The sequence below is a fragment of the Colletotrichum gloeosporioides genome (assembly GCF_011800055.1).
Source record: "Colletotrichum gloeosporioides strain Lc1 chromosome Unknown consensus_13, whole genome shotgun sequence".
NCBI classification, from domain to species: Eukaryota; Fungi; Ascomycota; class Sordariomycetes; order Glomerellales; family Glomerellaceae; genus Colletotrichum; species Colletotrichum gloeosporioides.
The window spans coordinates 506,560-528,993 of record NW_025544658.1 but is presented as its reverse complement, the minus strand read 5'-3'; the positions used below and the strand labels follow the sequence as shown (position 1 = coordinate 528,993).

General features: G+C 56.9%; 6 protein-coding genes across 6 annotated transcripts; 4 read left to right on the top strand and 2 right to left on the bottom strand.

Moving 5' to 3' along the window:
* Nucleotides 1-1,883: 1,883 nt before the first annotated feature.
* On the top strand, nucleotides 1,884-3,029 carry GCG54_00002569 (PHO85 cyclin-1; the record flags this gene model as incomplete). Its single annotated transcript, XM_045402658.1, has 1 exon — nucleotides 1,884-3,029. The coding sequence occupies one exon, from the start codon at nucleotides 1,884-1,886 to the stop codon at nucleotides 3,027-3,029; it is 1,146 nt and encodes a 381-aa protein (XP_045269276.1).
* A 5,263-nt stretch (nucleotides 3,030-8,292) lies between these two features.
* On the top strand, nucleotides 8,293-11,790 carry GCG54_00002568 (Copper-transporting ATPase HMA5; the record flags this gene model as incomplete). Its single annotated transcript, XM_045402657.1, has 1 exon — nucleotides 8,293-11,790. One exon carries the CDS (start codon nucleotides 8,293-8,295, stop codon nucleotides 11,788-11,790), a length of 3,498 nt encoding a protein of 1,165 aa, XP_045269275.1.
* A 1,211-nt stretch (nucleotides 11,791-13,001) lies between these two features.
* Nucleotides 13,002-16,478, top strand: GCG54_00002567 (Sulfite reductase flavoprotein component; the record flags this gene model as incomplete). The annotated part of the gene is made up of 1 exon (XM_045402656.1): nucleotides 13,002-16,478. The coding sequence occupies one exon, from the start codon at nucleotides 13,002-13,004 to the stop codon at nucleotides 16,476-16,478; it is 3,477 nt and encodes a 1,158-aa protein (XP_045269274.1).
* Nucleotides 16,479-16,730: 252 nt separating this feature from the next.
* On the bottom strand, nucleotides 16,731-18,335 carry GCG54_00002566 (Hydroxyacid-oxoacid transhydrogenase; the record flags this gene model as incomplete). The annotated part of the gene is made up of 3 exons (XM_045402655.1): nucleotides 16,731-17,158; nucleotides 17,220-18,252; nucleotides 18,306-18,335. 3 exons carry the CDS (start codon nucleotides 18,333-18,335, stop codon nucleotides 16,731-16,733), a joined length of 1,491 nt encoding a protein of 496 aa, XP_045269273.1.
* An 848-nt stretch (nucleotides 18,336-19,183) lies between these two features.
* GCG54_00002565 (Beta-peptidyl aminopeptidase BapA) lies at nucleotides 19,184-20,344 on the top strand (the record flags this gene model as incomplete). Its single annotated transcript, XM_045402654.1, has 1 exon — nucleotides 19,184-20,344. One exon carries the CDS (start codon nucleotides 19,184-19,186, stop codon nucleotides 20,342-20,344), a length of 1,161 nt encoding a protein of 386 aa, XP_045269272.1.
* Nucleotides 20,345-20,478: 134 nt separating this feature from the next.
* Nucleotides 20,479-20,880, bottom strand: GCG54_00002564 (uncharacterized protein; the record flags this gene model as incomplete). The annotated part of the gene is made up of 1 exon (XM_045402653.1): nucleotides 20,479-20,880. A coding segment is annotated over one exon (402 nt), but the record flags the coding sequence as incomplete, so codon positions are not given.
* Nucleotides 20,881-22,434: the final 1,554 nt, after the last annotated feature.

Below are 22,434 nucleotides of genomic sequence, written 5' to 3'. Positions count from 1 at the left end.
AGACAATCATTTCCCCGTCTTCAACCTGCTTCACGTTTCCGGTCTTCGGATCCCGGCCGAACAAAGCCTACCTTACCTCACCACCTTACCAGGGCACTACAGTCGGCACAGCGTCTTCAATCTGCTGCTGGCTTACACGACGTCCGCCCCGCGGCCCCGAGAACAATTAATCAACAATCGACACTCGTCCAACGCCCTCCTCTCCGCCGGCTCGGAAGTTTTGGACTACTCCCTCTAATTGACCATCTGTGACTTTGGCCGTACTGCACTGTACTCGCGAGTCGCTGGGATCTTCGCATCGCACCGGTTCCGCTCTACCGCTCTGCCGCCGTCAAACTCACACACCTTGACACCCGTCTGCCATCCGCCATTCCGTCGCGGCTGCACGATCCAAGCGTCAATCAATCAATCCAACCCAACTCAAAATCACACCTGGACGGCTCAATCTGTCCTAGACGTCCATAATTTCATCACATCGCGGCCGTGGCTCTTTCTCCAAAACCCAAACCCAAACCGCCGTCCCCCTGACTCGCCCCGTCGTTTTACTTGACGCCTTCAACTCCTCACCCGCAAACCTCTCCAAGCACCGACGGGCGTGACTCGGATATCTCATCCGTTTGCAGACGTTCAGAAGAATCGAGCGCCTATCCTCCATTCGTCATAGAGCACCGGGCATTTTCCAGAACTTCGGGACTTTCTCTCTCGCCCTTGGCTGCCATTGTCGTCAGTCGCAACAATCGCACCCGACCCTCGTCCACTGCTTCCAGCACCTCCACGCTGCCATCGTCGTTGGCGTCCGCTATCCTCGCTACTTTCGCGATTTTTCTATTCCCAGAAAGAAATCGCCACTTGTTCGCCGTCGTCGCCGAACGACCCGCAGTAGCATTCATTACACCGCCAACAATACAGCAGCACAACAGCCTGCCTCTTGCTAGGTCTCTCGAGATCCTCTGCCTCACTGCCGAAACATTGTCGTGTTCCGCGACGCAGAAAGCGCTCAACGTCCGACTTGCCGCCAAGAGTGGCATTCGACCAGAGTTCGTGACCAGTTCGTCACAGCCATAATATCGAGTTAATCTGGAGATTTACCTGGACTCGGAGTGTTGAGAGTGTTGCGCCACACTCCACCTGTCGAGGTTAAATACAGTGCTACATCTGCAACTCCAGCAGGTCCAGTTGCTTGCTGCACCCGCACCGACGCTGCATCCCGCGAAATCCAGACCCCGGCCGGCCAGCCCGCCCCCTGCGACTTCGCTTTTCTCGGACTTTATCACCACGCCCCCAGCGGCCATCTCTTGCACTCCGACTAAAAAAACCAACCACCCCCTGCCGACCCGACCCAAGCACGCCCTCCCACCCCTTGCACGCCTCCCACACCCCTGCACCCCTGGGATCTACAGCATTCCAGCCCACCCCAAGCATCCAAGCCCCAGCAGGCACTTCCGTCGGCGTCCTGCTGAGACCCCCTAAAAAACTAACCCCCTACTACCGCTAGCACTGACTAGTACCCCCCTGACAACCCGCCCACTCAGCCTCGTGGACCGCACGTCAGTGGGTGACGACGAGCTGCCCGCATCCCTCAGTTCCCAGGACCATCCCCAGAGCCTGGCCCCGTCACTTGCGACGAGGCACATGAACTTCGCCGCACACCACACCCGTACCCTCCTTTTCGTCTAATATATCAGCCCAGCCTGCCCTTCCTCACTTCTCCTGCTTTCCCTTATTTCGTCACTCTTCACGACAACATCGACAGCACAAAAGGGACGCTTCCTTCACAAAAGGACCCCTGCGACTATCAATACACCACACACGACTCCAGCATCATCACCAACCACCTCGACCACCTCTCATACCCCATACACACACATACACACACAGTCACAATGGAGTCAAGGTCACACCTCACCCCGGCTGAGCTCAACGCCGCCGCCCTCGACCACTTCGTCTACCAACCCGTCAGCAAGTCGATGATTTCCTACCTGGCCGGCGCCGCCTTCAATGTCATCTCCTGCGACAGCGCCCTCATGCCTCCCGCTTCCGCCGAGGCCTACCGTCAACAACAGCTTCCCCCGACACCGCCAAGGACACCCGAGCCCCGCGCTGTCCGCACCGAAGACGCCGACCTCCCCACCCTCGAGGCCTTCATCACCCAGCTTGTTGTCTCTTCCAACGTCCAGGTTCCGACACTCATGTCTACCCTGGTCTACCTCACTAGACTCAAGTCCCGCCTGCAGCCCATGGCCCGCGGTCTGCGATGCACCACCCACCGCATCTTCCTTGCCGCCCTCATCCTCACTGCCAAGTACCTCAACGATAGCTCACCCAAGAACAAGCACTGGGCCACCTACAGCCACGTCAACAACGACCTGTCCAACTTTGGCTTCAGCAGGACAGAGGTTAACCTGATGGAGAAGCAGCTTCTCTTCCTCCTGGATTGGGACCTGAGGATCAGCGAGGAGGACCTCTACCGCGAGCTCGACCCCTTCCTGGCGCCTATCCGCGCTGAAATCGAGGCTAAGCACGCTCGTCGCATTGCCCGCCGCCGCAAGCAGGAGGAGGAGATGCGCAAGAGACAGGAGGAGCTCATCGCCATGCAGTCCTACCCCAGCCCGCCATCCTCGCGCGCCAGCTCTCGCTCGCGACAGGAGACCCCCGACCACGCTCGCTCATACAGCGGCGCCTCCATTACACCACCTGGTCTTTGCTACAGCAGCAGTTATGGCAGCTCCATCAGCTCTTACGCTCCTTCTGTCGCATCTAGCCGGTCTCAGTCCCGCGCCACCACCCCGCTCGACAACCCCGCCGAGGAGCCTTACATGTACGTGCCCAACGGCAGCTTGTACGAGTCTCCCGTGGAAGTGCACATCGAGCAGCCCGCATCAACACTGCCGAAGCGCAAGCCTCTCCTCCCGTACGAGATCAGCACTGAGGAGCTGCGCGACATGCAAGACGGCACCAAGGCGAAGAGGGCACGCATGGGACGTGGCATGTGGGGCCGCGTCTTCGGTGGCGCCGTGACAGTGCGGTAGTCTGCTGCATCGCACAGATTCTTTTCCTTTTGTCACAGCCTCAACAACTTTTTCTCACCTCTCACATTTTCCTATGTTTGGAGTCACCCCCCAAAAAGCATGGTGTTGGATTGCTTTATAGAGAGAGCACGGAAGGACAGACTTGTTTATCTTACCCGAGGGCGTTGGTAATGGGACGACTGGTACATGGAACACGGATTATGAGGACACGGCAATCCTCGGGGCATTTGCATATATGGAGTGGTGTTTGGGGCGGATTTCATGAACATGATTATCACTTTTTTCTTTCTTGTCGGTTGGGTTCTTTGGCATCCTCGCATGGTAGAGGTTTGGCCCCTGTTGGGATCTTGGGAAGAACTGTTAGAACCGGTTCAGCAGTATCATATCAGTCAGAGCTCCAAATGAGCAGCACACTCTTCCCAGAAGAAGACGTGCCGGAAATTCAAAGCGCGGGCACCAACCACACTGGTGCCCGTTTCCAAACAACTTTTACTTGTCTCCTTCCGCTCGCGCACACACACTGTGACTTGATGTCTTCGTTCTTCGTGAACGGCACCTGGCTCCTCCCGTCCCGCGTTGGACCCCCCGCTTGCATCGGGGTCTAGAACGGTTGGCTCTAGTGCACCTCGTGACTTTGGATGCAGGCGGTCGGGGTAAGTGTCTTTATTTTTCCCAATCTCGTAGTGGGGGAGAGAGGACACTGTAGCGGAGCGCGCAGCGCGGTTCGCATTCAGCTTCACATGCGAGACATTTGGGGACGACTGCGGCCTTTGCAGTGTGCCCCGGGCAGCGGGAACATCCAGTCATCTGCAGCCGGGGTCGACGGGGAGGGGTCATTCATTCTGGGTCAAGCTAGGAAAGAATCAAAAACCTCGTGATCTTGTTTATTTCATTTCATTTTTCGCTATGTATTTATCCCATGTGCAGAAAATTTGTAATGCAGCTTGTTTTTCGTCTGGTTGGCTGATGACGATATGCGATGGCGGTATTGGAGGGGTCAAAACCACTTGATTGGTTCTCGTTATCGTAAAACAAAAAAAAGATGCCCATGACTACCTCCAGAGTTTATCGCCTCCAAGTCATGATTCGCATCTTGCTCGGGGACAGGACATGAGTCGGGTTCGCCGGGTTCTTACAACCTTATAACATCATAGCCCGACCAGGGTGCACACAGCACACGCGGAATGAATCAAGGCGGGAGGGGATTGGAGTTTACAAAAGTTTGATGCATCTTGTTACTTCCCGCTGGGCGAGTGGTGGTGGTGATGGGCAATGACTTGGGAGGCGGCGCATAAACCGGCTAGAGTTGTCTCTCTCACGCACCTTGGGCGCTCCCCGTTACGGCCGGATCAGAGACATTCCTGTCTACCTTGCAAGATTGGGCTTGCATCCGTCCGTTGAGGAAGATCCAGCCATCCGGAATCCGCAACAGAGAAAACGGGCAAGTTGGGTTTTGCGAAAGGTGGAATGGGGACGCTTGTGTGTGCCCAGACGCTTGGATTTTACAGGGACACATTGACGTTTGGATGCAGCTAAGCTGGCGGCGTCTCCTAGCTCCCCTCCACTCTGTCGAGGTAAAAGGTCCAGCTCCCCGAAAACCGGGCGTTCCTCCCCGATGTTTCTTCGTCTGCATGGAGTTCTTGTGTGTGTGTAGTGTGCTGCGGAGAACCTCGGACATTTTCTACAAAAGTAATCGCTTCGTGAACTCCGAAAGAAGGAGGTTGTTTGGGCTTCCCCGGAGATTTCATGGGGGTGAGATTGTCGCGATCGACCGGAAGGGCGGATCGTGACGTCGAAATACCAACAGAGGGGGAAATCTCGGTTTACTTTCGCTCGTCTTCGTGTTTTCTCTAGACGGTGTGTCTGCATATGTAACTCGCCGTTCCATCGTTCACCGTTAAAAGGGCCAGGAGAGAGAAACAGAGTTTCGTAACATCGAGATGCATGGCGTTTTGGGCATTGCAGAGAGTTGCGGAATGCAGCATGCAGAACGCCCGACTGGTTTTAGGGGTCCAAAAAGGTGACGTCTAGATGTGTCGGGCGTGCAAAAAAGTTAGATGGCTGATGGCGGGGATCAGCTTGTCAGCAACGGTACACGTAGCGTGCGTGCTGGGACATGATCCAACGAGCGAAGGCGGGGTTTGAGGGGGGGATTGGCTACACCGTCAGATGGGGAAAAAAAAGAGATTCCGCCGTGGCATTCACGCAAAGGTGCATCCTTGTGGTTGGGATACATTCAGGCTGCTATCGCGGGCGCTGGTGACTGCGTTTTGGAAATGTCGGTCAGTTGGGAGGGTGTGTGTGTGTGAGCGCTGCTGCCGGGCGTGTGGTTCGTGAAGGATGTGGCTGGGGGCGGGCAGCAGGAAGCAGGAATTAGGCTCCGACCCCACGCCGGATCGTGATGCGCATGTTGGGAACTCCTCTCCGCGATTATCGGGTTGTTGTTATTCATGCAAGTGCGATGGCGTGTTTACGTTGCGGTCGTGTTCGTGAATGGCAGGGTGCGCGCCTTGTGGCCGGCGGTCGGGTTCCGGGTGGGTCTCGCGGCCGGCACGGGGGCTGGGAGGTTGAGTCACAAGGTCGGGGTCAGGTCGCGGGTGACGGTCGGATGCTGCGGTCGCGTTCCATTTGCCAGTAACAACAGTGACACGACAGTCTCAGTGTCAGGTCTGGCGACGGAACGCGTGCCTCTCAGTGGCATTCGACGTCGCGGGGTGCTGCACTGCTGCCGTGAGCTATCAGACCATCAGGTTTAGGCATTAGGTCAGCCCGCCCCCGAATCCGCGGACACAGGCCGTGGTAGAGTGCTCAGAGCCAAGGTCAAGTGATTTCATCCCTGTCTGTTCGCCCGGCAGTCAGCCAGTCAGGCCCGCAACGCGAACCCGAGTGCTCCGGCTGTGCGAGATCGAGAAAGTGTCAAAGATGTGGTCTGCTGTAGGTTGGGTTGACTGGTGTGGCTTGGGCCAATAGTTCGTCGCCCCTGGGTGCTGTCTGAAGCGATGCGAGTTACGCCTGAATGATTTTCTGGGGAGCATTGGCACCCATGCGAACGTTGAGAGCCTGCTGCGCCGACTCAGCCTCAACCCGTGCCCGCAGACCACCTTGCGCATCGATTTCTTGGCGTTGGCAGACTCGCTTTCTGACCATTGGTATCATACGGCCCGGCGGGCTTGGCGAAGCCCGGAAGGCTATGAGCTTCTCAGCCTGGAAAGGACCGGCTGGCTGGCCATGCTGTAAGCACCGATAACGAGAGGATGCCAAGCCCTCCTGCGATGCCCACGACTAGATCATCCTCGGAAGGAGTCGACAACAATGTGGAAGATGGCTCAAGCTGGCACTGTTATGTCGCCGTGTTAGTCGCCAGGCGATGAGGACTCAGCCACGACTTCGGATGCACACGCTAGGGAAACCAGCTTGACCCGGCTGTCCGTCGTGAAGCTGACGAAGCTTCAAACAACGTGGAATCCGTCTGAAAAGAGGAAACAGACATCGAAACAGGAAAGCGGGAGGGAGTCGCTGCGTTCGCGTGCGCGGGCTGAGTCGACTTTAGGCGGGTGTCTTTAGAATTGACACCGTTGACATTGCCCAAGCGGTAGTGATCCGATCTCAGCACAGGCTGTGCCGCTCCCACTCGTTGACAAAGCAGCATATCCGAAACTTCCGTTCCAGAAACTTCGTTGTATCGTGCCGTCGTTCGAGAAGCTCGCGTGGCGCCTGCTGTCGTGAAAGTTGTCAACTGGTAGGCTGCTGGTAGGACATACTGGAAAGCCAAGTGCAGGATCTCCAGAGGCGTTCAATCAAGTGTCCGTAAATGAAGTCGAGGTCCTTCCGTGGCCGAGTATCTTTGGAATGCCGCAAAGAATTACTTGTCCCTGTGGCGCATCATCACCATCATCACCTCCGCAGCATCGAGTGACATGGAGGGAGAAATCCCCATGCGAGTACTCGCGTCGGCCTTTCTAGTCAGTAAGCAGCGAAAAATAGGCTAGTCCAACGTTCTGCAGCTCTCGTCAGTAGAGACGGTTCTGATCGGATCGGATTCGGGTCCTCAATGATCGACAGGAACGCGACAAGGGTCGAGGAGGAGGAGGCAACAAGATCTGATAACCAAGGGTCTGCAAATGGGGCAATAGGAATCGAGACTGCGCTTAGCAATGCAGGAGAGGCGTGGGTCATCCTGCAGCTAACGGCTAGCGCAGTGCGGGGAGACGCGGCAGACGCTCTAGACGCCACCAGTGGATTTGCCACCTCCAATGGCAGGCCATTGATGTGCGAAGAGGGTGGGCAATGAGTCGAGATGACTCCAGATCTCTCCAACGTGGTGGTTCTGACAGCGGGTGCCCGTGAATTGTAATCGGAAGGTTCATGTTGATTCCAGACCCAAGCGCGTTGCTTTGGCGTATCAGCGCGTCGCTTGAGGCACCAAAATGAAACCTGGACGGACCCATAGTGAGCAAATTACGTCACAATCTGCGCTTTTTCTGCGGAAAAAGCAGTGCAAACACTGTGCTGCGACAAGCGTCAGTACAGTGCCTGGACGGTGCGGAAGGAGGCAACTTCGGTCGCCGAATGCCAAAAATCTGCAAGGCACAAAACGCGCACCCAAAAAAGGCAAGGGGCAATCTGGTCAGCCAACATTGCAGAGCAGCACAATTGCCGCGGAATGAAAAGTCAAATGGGCCAGGAAGGGGGAAATGACAGATAGCAGCATCGCCGTACTTAAGGCACCTTGCTCTATCTGAAATAATAAAACCATGGGTGTCCTGCCTTTTCTGGCTCGATGCTGCTGACTTCCGTCGCAACTTCTCGGCTGGCAAGCAAGGGATTCCGGGCTTTGACCACACCCTTTCGGCCACTGACAACCTGGAACTTTACGCTCTGCGTCGTCGATCTATTACAACTACATCCACACACAGCATCGACTAGTAGGCCACCGCAGCTTATTTCGCGCCTTCCTTCGTCGCTGGTTTCTCCGGTCTTGTCGTCCAGTGCCGTTGTCCGTCTCCGACACACGAGTTTTTGGCACAAGCTTAACGTTCATCGCTGTCCTGTGGGCCTGTGACTGGAGAAAAAAAAATCAAAAAAAATCAGATCCTGAATCGTCGACTTTGCGTACGCGCCTTGGCCACCGTGGATACAAAAACAAAAAAAAAAATCAAACTAACGACCAAGCAGGATTACAGCAACCAGGGGCGAGGCTGCTAGAGAAGAAGACAGAGGAAGAGGACGACGACGGACGCCAAGAACGGCGACATAAGCAACGATGAACCCCCGCATCACCACTTCGTTCTTGCTCGCCAACCTCCACTGTCCATCATGTGTGTATTCGATCCAACAGGCTCTCAAAGAGTCATGCAGTCGCGACGTGATCTGGGTGTCACCCAACGTGGTGACCTCAGTCGTCACCGTTGAGCACAGGCACACTGAAACCCCCGAGGTCACTATCCGATGTATGGCGAAGGCGCTGCAAGAAGCTGGCTTTGAGATCAGTGGTGTGACGACGACGGCTACTACCAGCAGTGACTTGGACGTACTGAATGAGCCGTCCGCGTGGCCCGATGCTGAATCACCGGCTCAGCGAGAGGCTCATCTCTTGAACTGCAAACAGTGTCGCGACTCTGGGGAATCTACCCCTCACGGCTCATGTCGCTCACTCATACACGAATACGCGTCAGACGACGCCAGTGCCAGCGGCAGCGACACACGCCGAGGATCAGGAACAGAGACGCCCGTCAAGTGGAGAGCAACCCTCTCTATTGGGGGGATGACCTGTGCCTCATGTAGCAATGCCATCACCGAGGAGCTCAACAAGAAGGACTGGATCGACACTGCCGTCGTCAACTTGGTCACCAACAGCGCAACCGTCGACATTTCCGATAAGGCGGATGCTGAGAAGATTGCAGAGACCATCGAAGACATGGGATACGACGCCAATCTCGACAATGTCACCGAAGTCAGGCAGGAGGAGTCGGGTTCCAATCTGTGGAGGGCAGCCGTGGCCGTCGGAGGAATGACGTGTGCATCATGCGCCAATACAATCACCGAGCAACTCAGCAAGAACGACTGGGTTTCCAAAGTTTCGGTCAACCTAGTCACCAACAGCGCTACCGTCGACTTCACTGTGGAGGGCAAGCAAGACGAGATCGTCACCGCCATTGAGGACATGGGTTATGATGCCACGCTGGACAGCGTGAAGAGTGTCAAGTCCGAGAACAAGGGCGCTCAAGAGCGAACAGTTCAAATCTCGATCCATGGCCTCTACTGCCAACACTGCCCATCCCGGGTTTCACACTCTCTGAGATCGTTCAAGCGCGTCAAAGTCATTTCGGAGCCCACGCCCGAGAAGCCCGTCATCAGCGTCAAGTACACTCCCGACGCACCGTCTTTTACTGTGCGCGAGATTCTTTCTGCTATTGACGCTGCGGATCCGGCGTTTAGAGCTTCGATTTACCATCCTCCCAGTCTCGAAGAGCGCTCTAAACTGATCACGCAGAGGCACCAGCAGCAGCTTCTGAGGAGAATCTACCTGACCCTCGTCGTCGCTATCCCTACTTTCGTCATCGGCATCGTATACATGAGTCTTATTCCTGACACGGATGACGGGAAGCACTGGTTGATGAAGCCGTGGGTTTCAGGCATCAACCGAGCACAAATCGCCTTGTTCATTCTCTCGACGCCGGTCTACTTCTTTGCGGCCGACGTATTCCATACCAGAGCCATCAAGGAGATCAGCAATTTGTGGCGTCCGGGTAGCAAGACCCCCATCCTTCGGCGGTTCTACAAGTTTGGCAGCATGAACATGTTGATGTCTCTCGGAACCACCATTGCCTATGTCTCGTCCATCTGTCAGATGATATCTGCTGCAATCAATAAGCCGGCGGAGATTGACGACACTCAGTTCTACTTTGATTCCGTGGTCTTTTTGACCATGTTCTTGCTTCTTGGTCGCCTGATCGAGTCGTACAGCAAGTCAAAGACTGGTGATGCGGTCGAGCTTCTTGGAAAGCTCAGGCCTACAACAGCGATTCTGGTCACGAAAGATTCCATCGGGAAAACAACAGATGCGACCGTCGGTGTCGACATGCTCGAGTATGGCGACATTATTCGCGTGCCTCACGGCGCCTCACCTGCCGCTGACGGTATTGTTTTGCAAGGCGAGAGCAGTTTCGATGAGTCTAGCCTGACTGGCGAGTCTCGTCTTATTAAGAAGGTCCCCGGCGATGAGGTTCACGCTGGAACTGTCAACAAGGACTCGGCCATTCAAGTGCGCATTACTGGTGCTGCAGGCGCGTCCATGCTCGATCGAATCGTTTCCATCGTTCGCGAAGGTCAAACAAAGAGGGCGCCGATGGAGCGCATCGCCGACATGCTGACGGCGTACTTTGTCCCGATCATCACCCTTATTGCAGTCCTGACTTGGCTTACCTGGATGATACTTGGCTATGCTGGCGTCATTCCCGACCGTTACCTTGATTCTGGGAGTGGCTGGGTTGCCTTCGCGTTGCAATTCGCCATCTCCGTCTTCGTCGTGGCCTGCCCCTGTGGTCTCGCTTTAGCAGCTCCGACAGCCATCTTCGTGGGCGGCGGCCTCGCTGCGAAGCACGGCATTCTTGCCAAGGGAGGTGGTGAGGCGTTCGAAAAGGCGAGCAATGTCGACGTCGTCGTCTTCGACAAGACCGGTACTCTAACTGTTGGCGGCGAGCCCAAGGTCACCGATACGAAACTGTTCCTCGACTTGGCGGAAACCAACATTGAAAGCAGCTTGGTATTGGCCACACTACGGGCAATCGAAGAGAACAGCAGCCATCCAGTTGCCAAGGCGATCGTTTCTTACTGCACGGCTCAGACCGAAGTCTGGGCAGAGGTGGAAAACGTTCAAGAATTGCCCGGCAAAGGCATCAGAGCAACAAACCGAGGTGATAAGCAGAGCGAATCTTTCGAAATGATTGTCGGAAATGAGGCTCTCATGCGCGACTTCAACGTGAAGCTCGTAGAGCAGGTGACTACCCAGCTCCAGATTTGGAAGACCGAGGCCAAGTCCGTTGCTTTGGCAGCCATCAAGGCGAAGGCCGACTCGGATGCGCCTTGGACTTTTGTGCTGGCTTTGTCCATCTCAGACCCTATTCGTCCTGAGGCACTCCCCATCATTCGCGCGCTCAAGGATCGTGGGACGCGTGTTTGGATGCTCTCGGGTGACAATGTCGTCACTGCCAAGGCGGTAGCATCACGCGTTGGAATCAACCCTGACAACGTCCTGGCCGAGGTCCTTCCTTGGGAGAAGGCAGACAAGATCACCTATTTGCAGAACGTACTCAAAGCGCGGGTCGGCCGGTCGAGAGAGCATTCGACAAAGCGCGCCATGGTTGCCATGGTTGGAGATGGCATCAACGACTCGCCAGCGTTGACCAAGGCCGACGTTGGCATTGCCATTGGCAGTGGCAGCGATGTGGCCATCTCAAGCGCCGACTTCGTCCTTGTGACGAGTGATTTACGAGCGATAGTGACCCTCTTGGACCTGAGTCGTAAGGTGTTTGGGCGTATTAAGGTGAACTTTGGATGGGCCCTCATTTATAATCTTCTCGCTATCCCTATTGCCGCCGGTTGTTTATACCCTATCACAACATCCGGAGGACAGCATATTCGACTGGACCCCGTGTGGGCCAGTCTGGCGATGGCTTTGAGCAGCATCAGCGTGGTTCTCAGCTCTCTGGCGCTGCGGACAAGGGTTCCTGGTTTTGGTTTCCGCCCGCGAGGGCTGTAAGGTTATTATTGGGCACCATCATTGTTGCCCTTGGGCATGTATTACTGTAAAATGTACTGAATAGCGCGGGGGCAACCCAATGTACAAGAAAAGAATAGAGCGCAGCAGCCTAATAGAATGAGTCAAAGGAATCCGTCATCGTCTCCCATCGTCTGTCATCGTCTCTCGTCGTCCACTTGAACAGCTCTTCTAATCACTTACACCTTCTGCCACCTGAACTATCATCAGGGGTTCAAGGCATCCTCAAGTCCCGTATAATCATTGATGATAGTAATTTAATACCTAGATTGATGTTACTTGGGTCATCCGAGTCACATCTGCAGCAACCATGGCCGAGGTGTTGGGTGGAAGTGGTGAAATCATCGGGGCGGGTACTGATGCCGCGGCCGAGCGGATACCGCACCGAGAACCGGCCGGGGAACCGACAGCCTGGGGACAAAAGGGTCCGGCAGTTTTGCGATCGGACGGGATTGCCACCGAGGAAGCACAATCTGGGGCAAAGACCGCATTGAGGCTTGCAATTCCGGGACGAGGAGGAGTCAAGTCGAGCACGCAATTGCAGGCGCGACGCGGATTTGGTAAGCCAGAGGTCCGGCCAAGGGACCTTTAGTGGATCCAAAATGGTGCAATGTGGGGCAGCCGCACATGTCTCTGGGGCGTTGATTGGCGCGCGATGGCGCAATTGTCCCCTAGTCAATTCTGCGAGCTTCAACAATTTCCAAACGCCGAGTTTCGCACGCCAACATGAGCCAGAACAGAGAGGTTGACGAACCGCAACTGGCGCATGAGCATGGCTGGGGCCCGGGAGGAGCAGCAGCGGCTTCCATTGCTAGGTAATCTGCGGCAAAGGACTGGTAAGGTGAGCCCGGCTAAGGACAAGTCCCCCTTGTCACTCTCTTTGGCTTTGCTTATTTTTTTTTTATATTCCTTCGGACCCTGCTCGGAGTCTTCAGTCCTGAGATACCTTCGTCTTTTACTTACCAATCCCTTTCCCTCCCACGATCCCAAGGTCCTCCTAGAACGAAGAAGCTCTCGTTCGGGTTGACGCAAGTGAGTTTGCTTGCCCTTGGTGAATCAATTGCTTGTTCGCGACCATTCTCTTGCGCGTGGTCCGGCTTCTTCTTCTGGTCTTTCGTCTATACTTGACCATTGTTAATCGCATCCTTTTTGCCGTATTTATTCCCAAGTTTCTCTCGAGACAGCCTCCAAAGATGCAGTTCAAGCAGCAGGAGAGCAGCGGCTCTGCCGCCGTTCTCGATGCCAAGTCTCCCGCCCCCGTTGCTCCCGTCAAGAAGGTCTCTTCCACCCTTCCCTTTGGCCAGCCCGTGGCCCTCGCCTCCATCTCCGGACCGACCTACGTGACTGCCCAGCTGCTCGTTCAGCAGGTCGCCTACCTCCTGTCCGACAAGATCTTCTCCTACTCCGCACCGACTTTCGATCTCGATGTTGCCGCCAAGGCCTGGGCCGAGGCCAAGGAGAAGAACATCCACGGCGAGGCCACCGACCTCGTCCAGCTGCAGACCAGGACCGGCGCCGGCGCACTCGCTCTGGGCTACATCTTCAGCCCCGACTTCGACCTGGCCAAGAGACACCTGCCCCAGACTCTGCTTGCGCCTACGCTGAGCTTGAGGAACTTGCGCGCTGCTCTTGACCAGCTGAGCCTCCTCTACGGTGTTGCTTCCCCCTTCGTTGCCCACGTTGCGGCTCTCGACTACGATGCCGCAAACGGCCTGGTCTCTGACTACGACACTGCGCTGCGCACCGCCGAGGAGCTTGGCCTCGGTCTGGTTGCCAGCTCCAGCGCCTACGAGACCCAGCACATGGCTCTCTTCGCGACCCTCATGGCTGCTCTCATGCCCACTCTTCACATCTACGACGGTGTAAGACTCGCCCGCGAGACTTCCCGTATCGTCGACGCGCTGAGCGAGAGCGGCATTGCCGACCTCTACAAGAACATCACATCCGAGTCCACTGGTGTCACAGAGAGAGCCGCCATCTCTTCCAAGGTTGCCGACCTCCTGGATGTGTTCAACAAGCACCTCGACCCCACCGAGGACCACGAGAGCCAGCACACCGCTCTGCTTGCCACCCTCATGACCGCTCTCACCCCCAGCTTGGGCGTTGAGGACGGTGTCAAGCTCGCCAAGAAGACTCTCAAGGCCTCCGACCCTATGGGCAAGAAGGGCGTTGCCGAGACCTACCAGAAGATCTCCAGCGAGGTCCAGTCTCTGAACAAGAGGCTCGACGACGCCGGCAAGGTTGTTGAGCTCCTGAAGCTCTTCAACAACGAGCTCGGCACCAACTACGAGCTCTTTGAGTACTACGGACATGACGAAGCCGAGAACGTCCTCGTTGTCTTCGGCAGTGCCGAGGCCCAGCTCGCGAAGCAGGTCGTCACCCGTCTCGCTGCTGACGGTGCCAAGGTTGCTGCCATCAATGTCCGCGTCTACCGCCCCTTCGTCGAGGAGGCTTTCCTGGCTCGCATTCCCGAGTCTGTCCGCACCGTCTCCGTCTTGGGTCAGGTCAAGGACGACATCTCCGTCAACGACGCCTCTCTGCAGTCTGCTCTGTACACCGATGTCCTGACTGCCATCTCCTTCGCCGGCAAGTGGCGCCAGGACCCTGCCGTCCGGGACGTCAAGTACTCCGCCTCGGAGGCCTTGACCCCCCAGACTGTTGCCGACATCTTTGGCAAGCTCCAGAACGCCCAGGCCGAGTCCAAGCCTTTCCCCTCTCTGGTCCAGGCCCACCAGTACACCTTCTGGGATGTCGACGACTCTGCCGCCGCCGACTCGCCCGTCGTTGTCAGCAACCTGCTGTCCCGCGAGTCCACTAGCAACGTGTACGTTCACGAGTCGTTCGACAACCTTACCCAGGGTGGTATCGTCCGCACCGACATCCGCAGCTCCAAGAAGGCTGTCGAGGCTCCGTACGCTATCGAGGAGGCCGACGTCGTTGCTGTCGGTGACGAGAAGCTGCTCAAGGATCTTGACGTACTCAAGAGCGTCAACGCCAACGGCAAGCTTCTTCTGAAGCTCCCCAACTTCAAGGAGGAGGACGTCGAGAAGCGTCTCTCCCCTGTCATGCGCAAGCAGATCCAGGACAAGGGCATTGAACTCTACGTTCTCGACGTTGCCGCCTCTCCTGCGTTCGAGAAGGAGCCCCAGGTCGTCAAGTTCCTCTTTGAACTTGCGTTCCTCCAGATCGCCCGCCCCGACATCTCTGCCGAGGAGGTTGCCAAGATCGCCCTCATTGAGGGCTTCCCCAACACCCTCGCTGAGTGCGTCGACGCTCTCGGCCAGTGCCTGCGCAAGGTCGAGTCCCAGGCTGCCTGGGCCGAGCTTCCCGAGGACGTCGTCGTCAGCGCTCTGCCCTCGACCATCAAGCCTAACAGCTTCGTCGCCTTCGACAAGGAGGAGCCCGAGGTCGAGTCCAAGCTTGTCGACTGGCAGGCTGCTGCCAAGGGTCTCGCTTTTAAGGAGGCGTACGGCACCCAGGCTACCCTGCGCCCCGAGCTGCCCGTCAAGACGTCTACCGTCACCGTCAAGGAGAACCGTCGTCTTACCCCCGCCACGTACGACCGCAACATCTTCCACATCGAGTTCGACCTCGGCGACTCCGGTGTCACCTACAACATCGGCGAGGCCCTTGGCATTCATGCCGAGAACGATGACAACGAGGTCCGCGAGTTCATCGAGTGGTACGGCCTCGACCCCAACGCCCTCGTCCAGGTTGCCGCCCGCGAGGATCCCAACGCCTTCGAGACCCGCACCGTCTACCAGTCCCTCAAGCAGAACATCGACGTTCTCGGAAAGCCGCCCAAGCGCTTCTACGAGGCCCTCGCCGAGTTCGCGACGGACGAGAAGGAGAAGGAGATCCTCAACGGTCTCGGTGGCCAGACTGGCGCCGAGGACTTTAAGAAGCGTTCCGAGGTCGACACCCTCACGTACGTCGACATCCTTCAGGAGTTCCCCTCGGCCCGCCCGTCCTTCCACGACCTCGTCCGCATCATCTCCCCCCTGAAGCGCCGCGAGTACTCCATCGCCTCCGCCCAGGCCGTCACACCCAACTCCGTCGCGCTCATGATCGTCGTCGTCGACTGGGTCGACCCCAGAGGCCGCACCCGCTACGGCCACGCCACGCGCTACCTCAAGGACCTCCCCGTCGGCGCCAAGGTCACCGTCTCCGTTAAGCCCTCCGTTATGAAGCTGCCCGCCTCCTCCAAGGCGCCCCTCATCATGGCCGGTCTCGGTACCGGTCTCGCCCCCTTCCGCGCCTTCATCCAGTACCGCGCCCTCCAGAAGGCCCGCGGCGAGGAGATCGGCTCCATCCTGCTCTACCTCGGCTCCCGCCACCAGCGCGAGGAGTACCTCTACGGAGAGGAGTGGGAGGCCTACCTCGACGCCGGCGTCATCACGCACCTCGGCGCCGCCTTCTCCCGCGACCAGCCCCAGAAGATCTACATCCAGGACCGCATGCGCGAGTCCATGCGCGACCTGGTGCAGAGCTACATCAAGGACGAGGGCAGCTTCTACCTCTGCGGTCCCACCTGGCCCGTTCCCGACGTCACTGACGTGCTCATGGAGGCCATCAACACGGAGGCCAAGCAGAGCGGCAAGAAGGTCAACGCCCGCAACGAGATTGAGAAGCTCAAGGAGGAGGACCGCTACATTCTCGAGGTCTACTAGGTTGTCGCGCTCGGATATATCTGCTGGATTTGCGTGTATATATATAGTCATCTACGGCCGTGGGCCTCGCGAAAAGTTTCTTTGATTACATAGCCGGTTGTCATACTTCAGCACTCGTCAATTCTCTAAACAATTAGACTCACCGCACCATCGTCGTGATATTTCTTTTCCAACTGGCACTGCCATGCTAGCTTGCGCGTGCTTTCCAATCTCCCAATGCACATTTACGCCCATCATGTCTAACCCACCGCATCAATGCGTCAAAGAAGCCTCAAACAAGCCCCTCAACTGCTCCCTCTCCTTCTGCAGCTCCGTCTCCAACCCGGGGGCGAGCATCAGCACCCTGGCCTGCGGGATGGTGCCCTCGACAAGATCGTCCAGGTGCTCCGTGCCGAAGCCGAGCTCCTTGATGCCCGCGGGCTGGTCGCCGAGGTCGGCGAGGAACTTTGTCAGCGCGTCGGCCAGGACGGCGCCGGCGTCCTCCTTGCGCACGCGGGAGACGTCGACGCCGAAGGCCTCAGCGGCCGCGAGGTGGCGCTCCGGGTTGGAGGCGCCGGTGAAGCGGAAGACGGCCGGGGCGGTGACGGCGACGGACACGCCGTGCGGGATGATGGGGTAGTTCACCTTGTAGCCGGAGTGCTGGTAGCCTGGGTTCTGGCCGGAGATGGGGTAGGACATGCCTGTGGGGAAACGTCAGCGTTTCCGGGACTCTTTGGCATGTTCAAGGGGTACTGATCATACCGTGGCAGAGGTGAACTCCGGCGTTTCCGAAGCCAACACCGGCGAGCGTCGCAGCGAGGAGCATCTCGCTCTGGGCCTCAAAGTCGTCCGGGTCGCGGACGGCGCGAGGGAGATACTTGACCGTCGCGCGCAGGGCGTGGAAGGAGAAGACGTCGCTGATAGGGTTGGCGCCCTGGTACGCGGGGCGGAGGATGGGGTTCTTGGGGCGGGGGACGCGCTCGTTGAACGGGATGGCGGTCCAGGATTCGAGGGAGTGGCAGAGCACGTCGAGGCCGGAAGCGGCCTTTACGGCGGAGGGCATGGTGCGGGTGTTGAGGGGGTCGCAGATGCCGAGGGTGGGCTTGAGGTTCCTGTGGGCGACGCCGGTCTTGGCGCGCTTGGAAACGAGGTCGAAGATGGCGGTGCCGGTGGTCTCGGAGCCGGTGCCGGCAGTGGTGGGGACGGCAATGAGGGGCTTCAGGGGCTTGTCGACGGGGCGGCCGTTGCCGAGGGGCGCGTTGACGAAGTCGAGGAAGGGGGCGTCGGGATAGCACGAGTAGAGGTTCATGAGCTTGGCGGTGTCGATGACGGAGCCGCCGCCGACGGCGAGGAAGGCGTCCGGGGCGAAGGGGCGGGCCCAGTCGATGGCCTCGCGGACGGAGCTGTCCTTGGGCTCGACGCGGGTCTGGTTGTAGACCTTGTAGTTGATGCCCTCGCGGTCGAGGGCCTCGCGGACCTGCTGCATGGCGAAGAGGCCGTCGACGGTGGGGTCCGTGACGACGGCTACGCGCTTGGCGCCCATGTTGGCGAAGTCCATGCCGACCTCCTGCGTCGAGCCCGGGCCGAAGCGGATGGAGGAGGCGGCCATCTCGAAGGCGTACTCCTTCTGGGAGTGGTCGACCGGGGTTGCGAAGCCGCGCGAGGAGGTGCGCAGGGGTCGCGGGGTGAAGTTAAGGGGGGAGTGGTTGTGGTGGTGGCCTGGGTTTGTGTGGCAGGGACATGATGGCGGGTGGGCTTGGATCGTTCTCAGCAGAGAGACAGCGCGGGACGCGGCCTGGAGGAGGTTGTGAGATGAAAGATCATGAGGGGGGTTGGGAGGGGACTTACGTTGGGGATGACGCGGAGTGAAGGCGTCATTGCGGTTTGTGTGTATGAGATGCTGATATACAAGGCGTAGCACTATGATGCAGACAGATGGCTTACAAGATTGGGTCAGATAGAGGCTGGGGACGAGATATGAGAACCACGAACTGCAGATGTGAGATGAGAGATGATGTGAAGCTCTCGGTAAACTCAAGGTGGAAAGGGAGCGATGTCGGGATTCAGGTCCCGCGGCTCCTCCGCACAGAGCTGCCCGCTCAGGCTAGGCCATGTTGGAGTGCCCATGGTCGACTGCGCCGGGGGGAAGTGTTTGGAGGCGTCTTCCCCCGCATCGAGGCTCCACTTGCCGGCCGAGCGATCTAGATGTGGGGCCCGTTTGCCGAGGTACACTTACATGCATCGACTTCTCTCCAAAGTGCCCCTACTTTGAGACTTGGTCTCCGTCATGCATCTCGAATGCATCTGCCTGAGGGTAGCGGTATCTTAATTCTCGCAGCCTGAGCCAAACATTCACGCACACGCTGGATAACAACGCGTGTTGCAGCAGTAAGACGATGAGAAATCCACTTACATCCACGCAAGCGGAGTACGTATTCCCCGGTAGGCAGCACTTCCTTGCACGACCTGCCTGATGAAGCAAGTCAGAGCGCTCCAATCGACCAATTGACCAATCGTCTACAATGGTTCATGATGATTCATCCGCCAAAGTGGAGGTTCTCGCGATCCTTCGTACGACGACTTTGCGATGAGGACTATGTCATTTTGGAAATCGAATAGTATAAAATGAAGGCCATTGAACGGAATTGTAAGAAAATAAGCTATCAGGTCAAAAGAGCAGCTTAGCACGCTCAATTATACCCAGTCTGACTTGTAAAAACATCACCATGTCCACTCAATCAACCCCCCGCGGCCGCATCCGCGACATCCTCCCGAATCTCCACCTCGGAACCTGGCCGGCCGGCCCCAAGAACTCCATCACCGACATCCCCGGCATCCTCGCCTCCACACAAGAAATTCACACCGACGAGGGCGTCAACACCGGCGTAACCGTCATCCTGCCGCACAAGGACTGGTTCAAGGACGCGTGCTACGCCGGCGTCTTCCGCTTCAACGGCTCCGGCGAGCTGACCGGGTCTCATTGGATCGAGGAGACGGGCCTGCTCGCCAGCCCCATCGTCCTGACGAACTCCTTCTCCGTCGGCGACTGCTACCGCGGCATCTACGAGTATTCCATCAAGAACTACTCCAACGAGAAGGGCGAGGTGGAGTGGTTCCTGCTGCCCGTTGTCGGAGAGACGTTCGACGGGCATCTGAACGACATCTCGAAGCTGGCCGTCAAGCCTTCGGACGTTGTCAACGGCATTGAGGCGGCCACGGATGCTCCTGTACGGGAGGGCAACACTGGTGGCGGCACGGGCATGATTTGCCATTACTTCAAGGGCGGCACGGGCTCGAGCAGTCGTGTTGTTGAAGGATTCGACGGCGAGGGCAACAAGAAGAATTACACCGTCGCGGCGCTTGTGCAGGCCAACTACGGCAAGGCGGCGCACCTGCGCATCGGCGGGTTCCCCGTCGGCCGCATCCTCGAGAAGGAGAAGGCCGACTCCTTCGTCGAGGTCGCCAAGCACAAGGACAAGAAGGACGGCTCCATCATTGTCATCATCGCCACCGACGCGCCCCTGACGCCCATCCAGTGCCAGAGGCTCGCCAAGAGGGCGACGGTCGGGCTGTCGAGGGTCGGCGGGTACGGCCACAACCCGTCCGGCGACATTTTCCTCGCCTTTTCCACGGGCAACCACATTCCTGTGCAAACCATCAGCATAGAGAAACGCGAGGTCGATCCGTGGAAGGCGAAGGCGTTGAAGATTGAGTCCATTGACGATACCAGCATCAACGGACTATTCGAGGCTGCGGCCGATGCGACGGAGGAGAGTATCTACAACGTGTTGTGCTCTGCCGAGACCATGACCGGTTTCTGCGGCCGGACGATCGAAGCACTGCCATTGGATAGGTTGAGGGACATTATGAAGAAGTATGATTCGTAGTACTATCTGGTTTGTCTGCAGTCAATAGCATCGCTTTCCACCTATGAAAGAGTGGTCCCAGAGTGAATAACAGCCGTATCAATTAATAATCGCTCAGTTTGTCTTCCGCTTTGCCCAACAGTCTGCTTCGTAACTCACCGGCTTGCCAGTCCCGGTCCAAGGAGGTCAGCGTACAGCTTGTGGCAGCCAGCAGCTTTGATCGCATTTAATTGTCCCGTTACTTGTTCCAACACTTTGATCCACTGATCCTCAGTCATCCGACCCCGGTACCCCATTGCGCAGTCCAGAAGGGGTTCCTCGGCAGCCTTGAGTTTGCCGATGGCGTTATAGAGCTGCACTCGTGTCCTGACCCATCTTGGCCTGGCTGACTCTTTCATGCGCTTGGTATCATTGATGTCGTACGGGTTTGGTGCCTGCTGGTATAGGTCTCTCATCAAATTACTGACGGCTTGGAACTTGATGCGTAGGTCATTCTGAAGCGCGTGCCTTGGAACATCGGTCAGTTTTTCCCCCAGCAATGACAACAGATGGGGACATACAGAGGCTCCTAAAACTCCTTTCTAGCTTTTGTGCCCTGTTCTCTGGCCTCTTGGTCTCTGATCTGCTGTTCCCTCGCCTCTTCCTCTCTGGCCTGCTGTTCCCTCGCCTGCTCTTCTCTGGCCCTCTTGGCTTCTCTTCTTCTTGCCCTTGCCCTTGTCCTCTTACTTGCCGTTGTCTTCTTATTCGGGTCAGCCATCGAAGCTGATTCGTGCTTTATTCGTGCTTTGATTAGTGTTTCTTATGATATTGGAATTCGCGAATGGCAAGTGTGTGGAGTGTGAAGTTGAAGAAAATCAACGACGACATCTTTCAGGGGGAAAGAGGTTATTGGCATGTGATGCCCGAGACGAGGTAGCGCCCTCCTAGATCCCTAGTGCAGGTTGTTTGGGAAGGCATTGGCTTCCGTATGCTTCAGGAGCTTCTTTCATAGATGCACTTTGGAAAGAGGAAGCCAAGCATCGCCTATTTGGGCTGGCAGGTTCGATTCTCCAAGATTGCCCTGAAATTTTGCTTTCTGAACCTTTGCTTCAATTCTGTTGGCAAAACACTGCCTGTGTCCAACATGGGGAAAGCATCATAACATCCGCGATAGAGGCTCGTTCGGATGTTGGTAAGACTGAGAACCTTGGCATGGCACCCCCATAAGAGTCGCTCATCTCACAGGACGTCGTAGGCCGTCCGCAGATTTATTAAGCCGCCTATAGCCTCAACTACAGCTATCATCTTCTAATATAAGCCTAAAATTGTGATTAATTCATGAGACCGCCTAATTTTCCTGTGTACTTGGCGACTTTGACGAGGGACGACAACCAGGGACGACAACCAGGGACGACAACCAGGGACGACAACCAGGGACGACAACCAGGGACGACAACCAGGGACGACAATCAGGGACGACACCCAGGGACGACAACCAGGGACGACAACCAGGGACGACAACCAGGGACGACAACCAGGGACGACAACCGACGAAGACGATAACTAACAACGACAGGCGACAACAGTGCGACAATAATGTCAACTACCTGCGAGAGGAACAACATAGCAAGAGGGAAAGTAGTCATCCTAGCACAGGAGAAATTGGGGGTCTGCAATTCATATACGCAGTTGCTGCTTGCGAATCCGCTGGATGATGTGTAGAATTAAACCTTTGGAAGATCTAGGTTGGCTTGGACGACGTTGGGTTGCGTGGAGGCGCAGGGGCTAATCGTACAAAAATACAGTGTGAGTGTGCGACTACGAAGATCACAGTAGCATAACCCCTCCCCCACGTAGCGATTTTGGAAGTCTGCCCCTCCATTCAGGGCGGTGAGTCAGGGCAATTGCTTTTTTGACTCAGTGTGCGCCACTACCCCGCTGCAGCCAATACACTGGTCTGGTGCCCCTCGTCCCGGCTTTAAATAATTTCGACTGGTACATCCTCCATCGCGAGACGCAGGATTTTTGGTGAGTCAAAGCCGACCCCGAGGTGACTCGCAATCAGCCTCGAAAGAGATCACCAACCATTTATAAACACCGTTTTCTACCCCGGATTTCATAAACTGACAAGG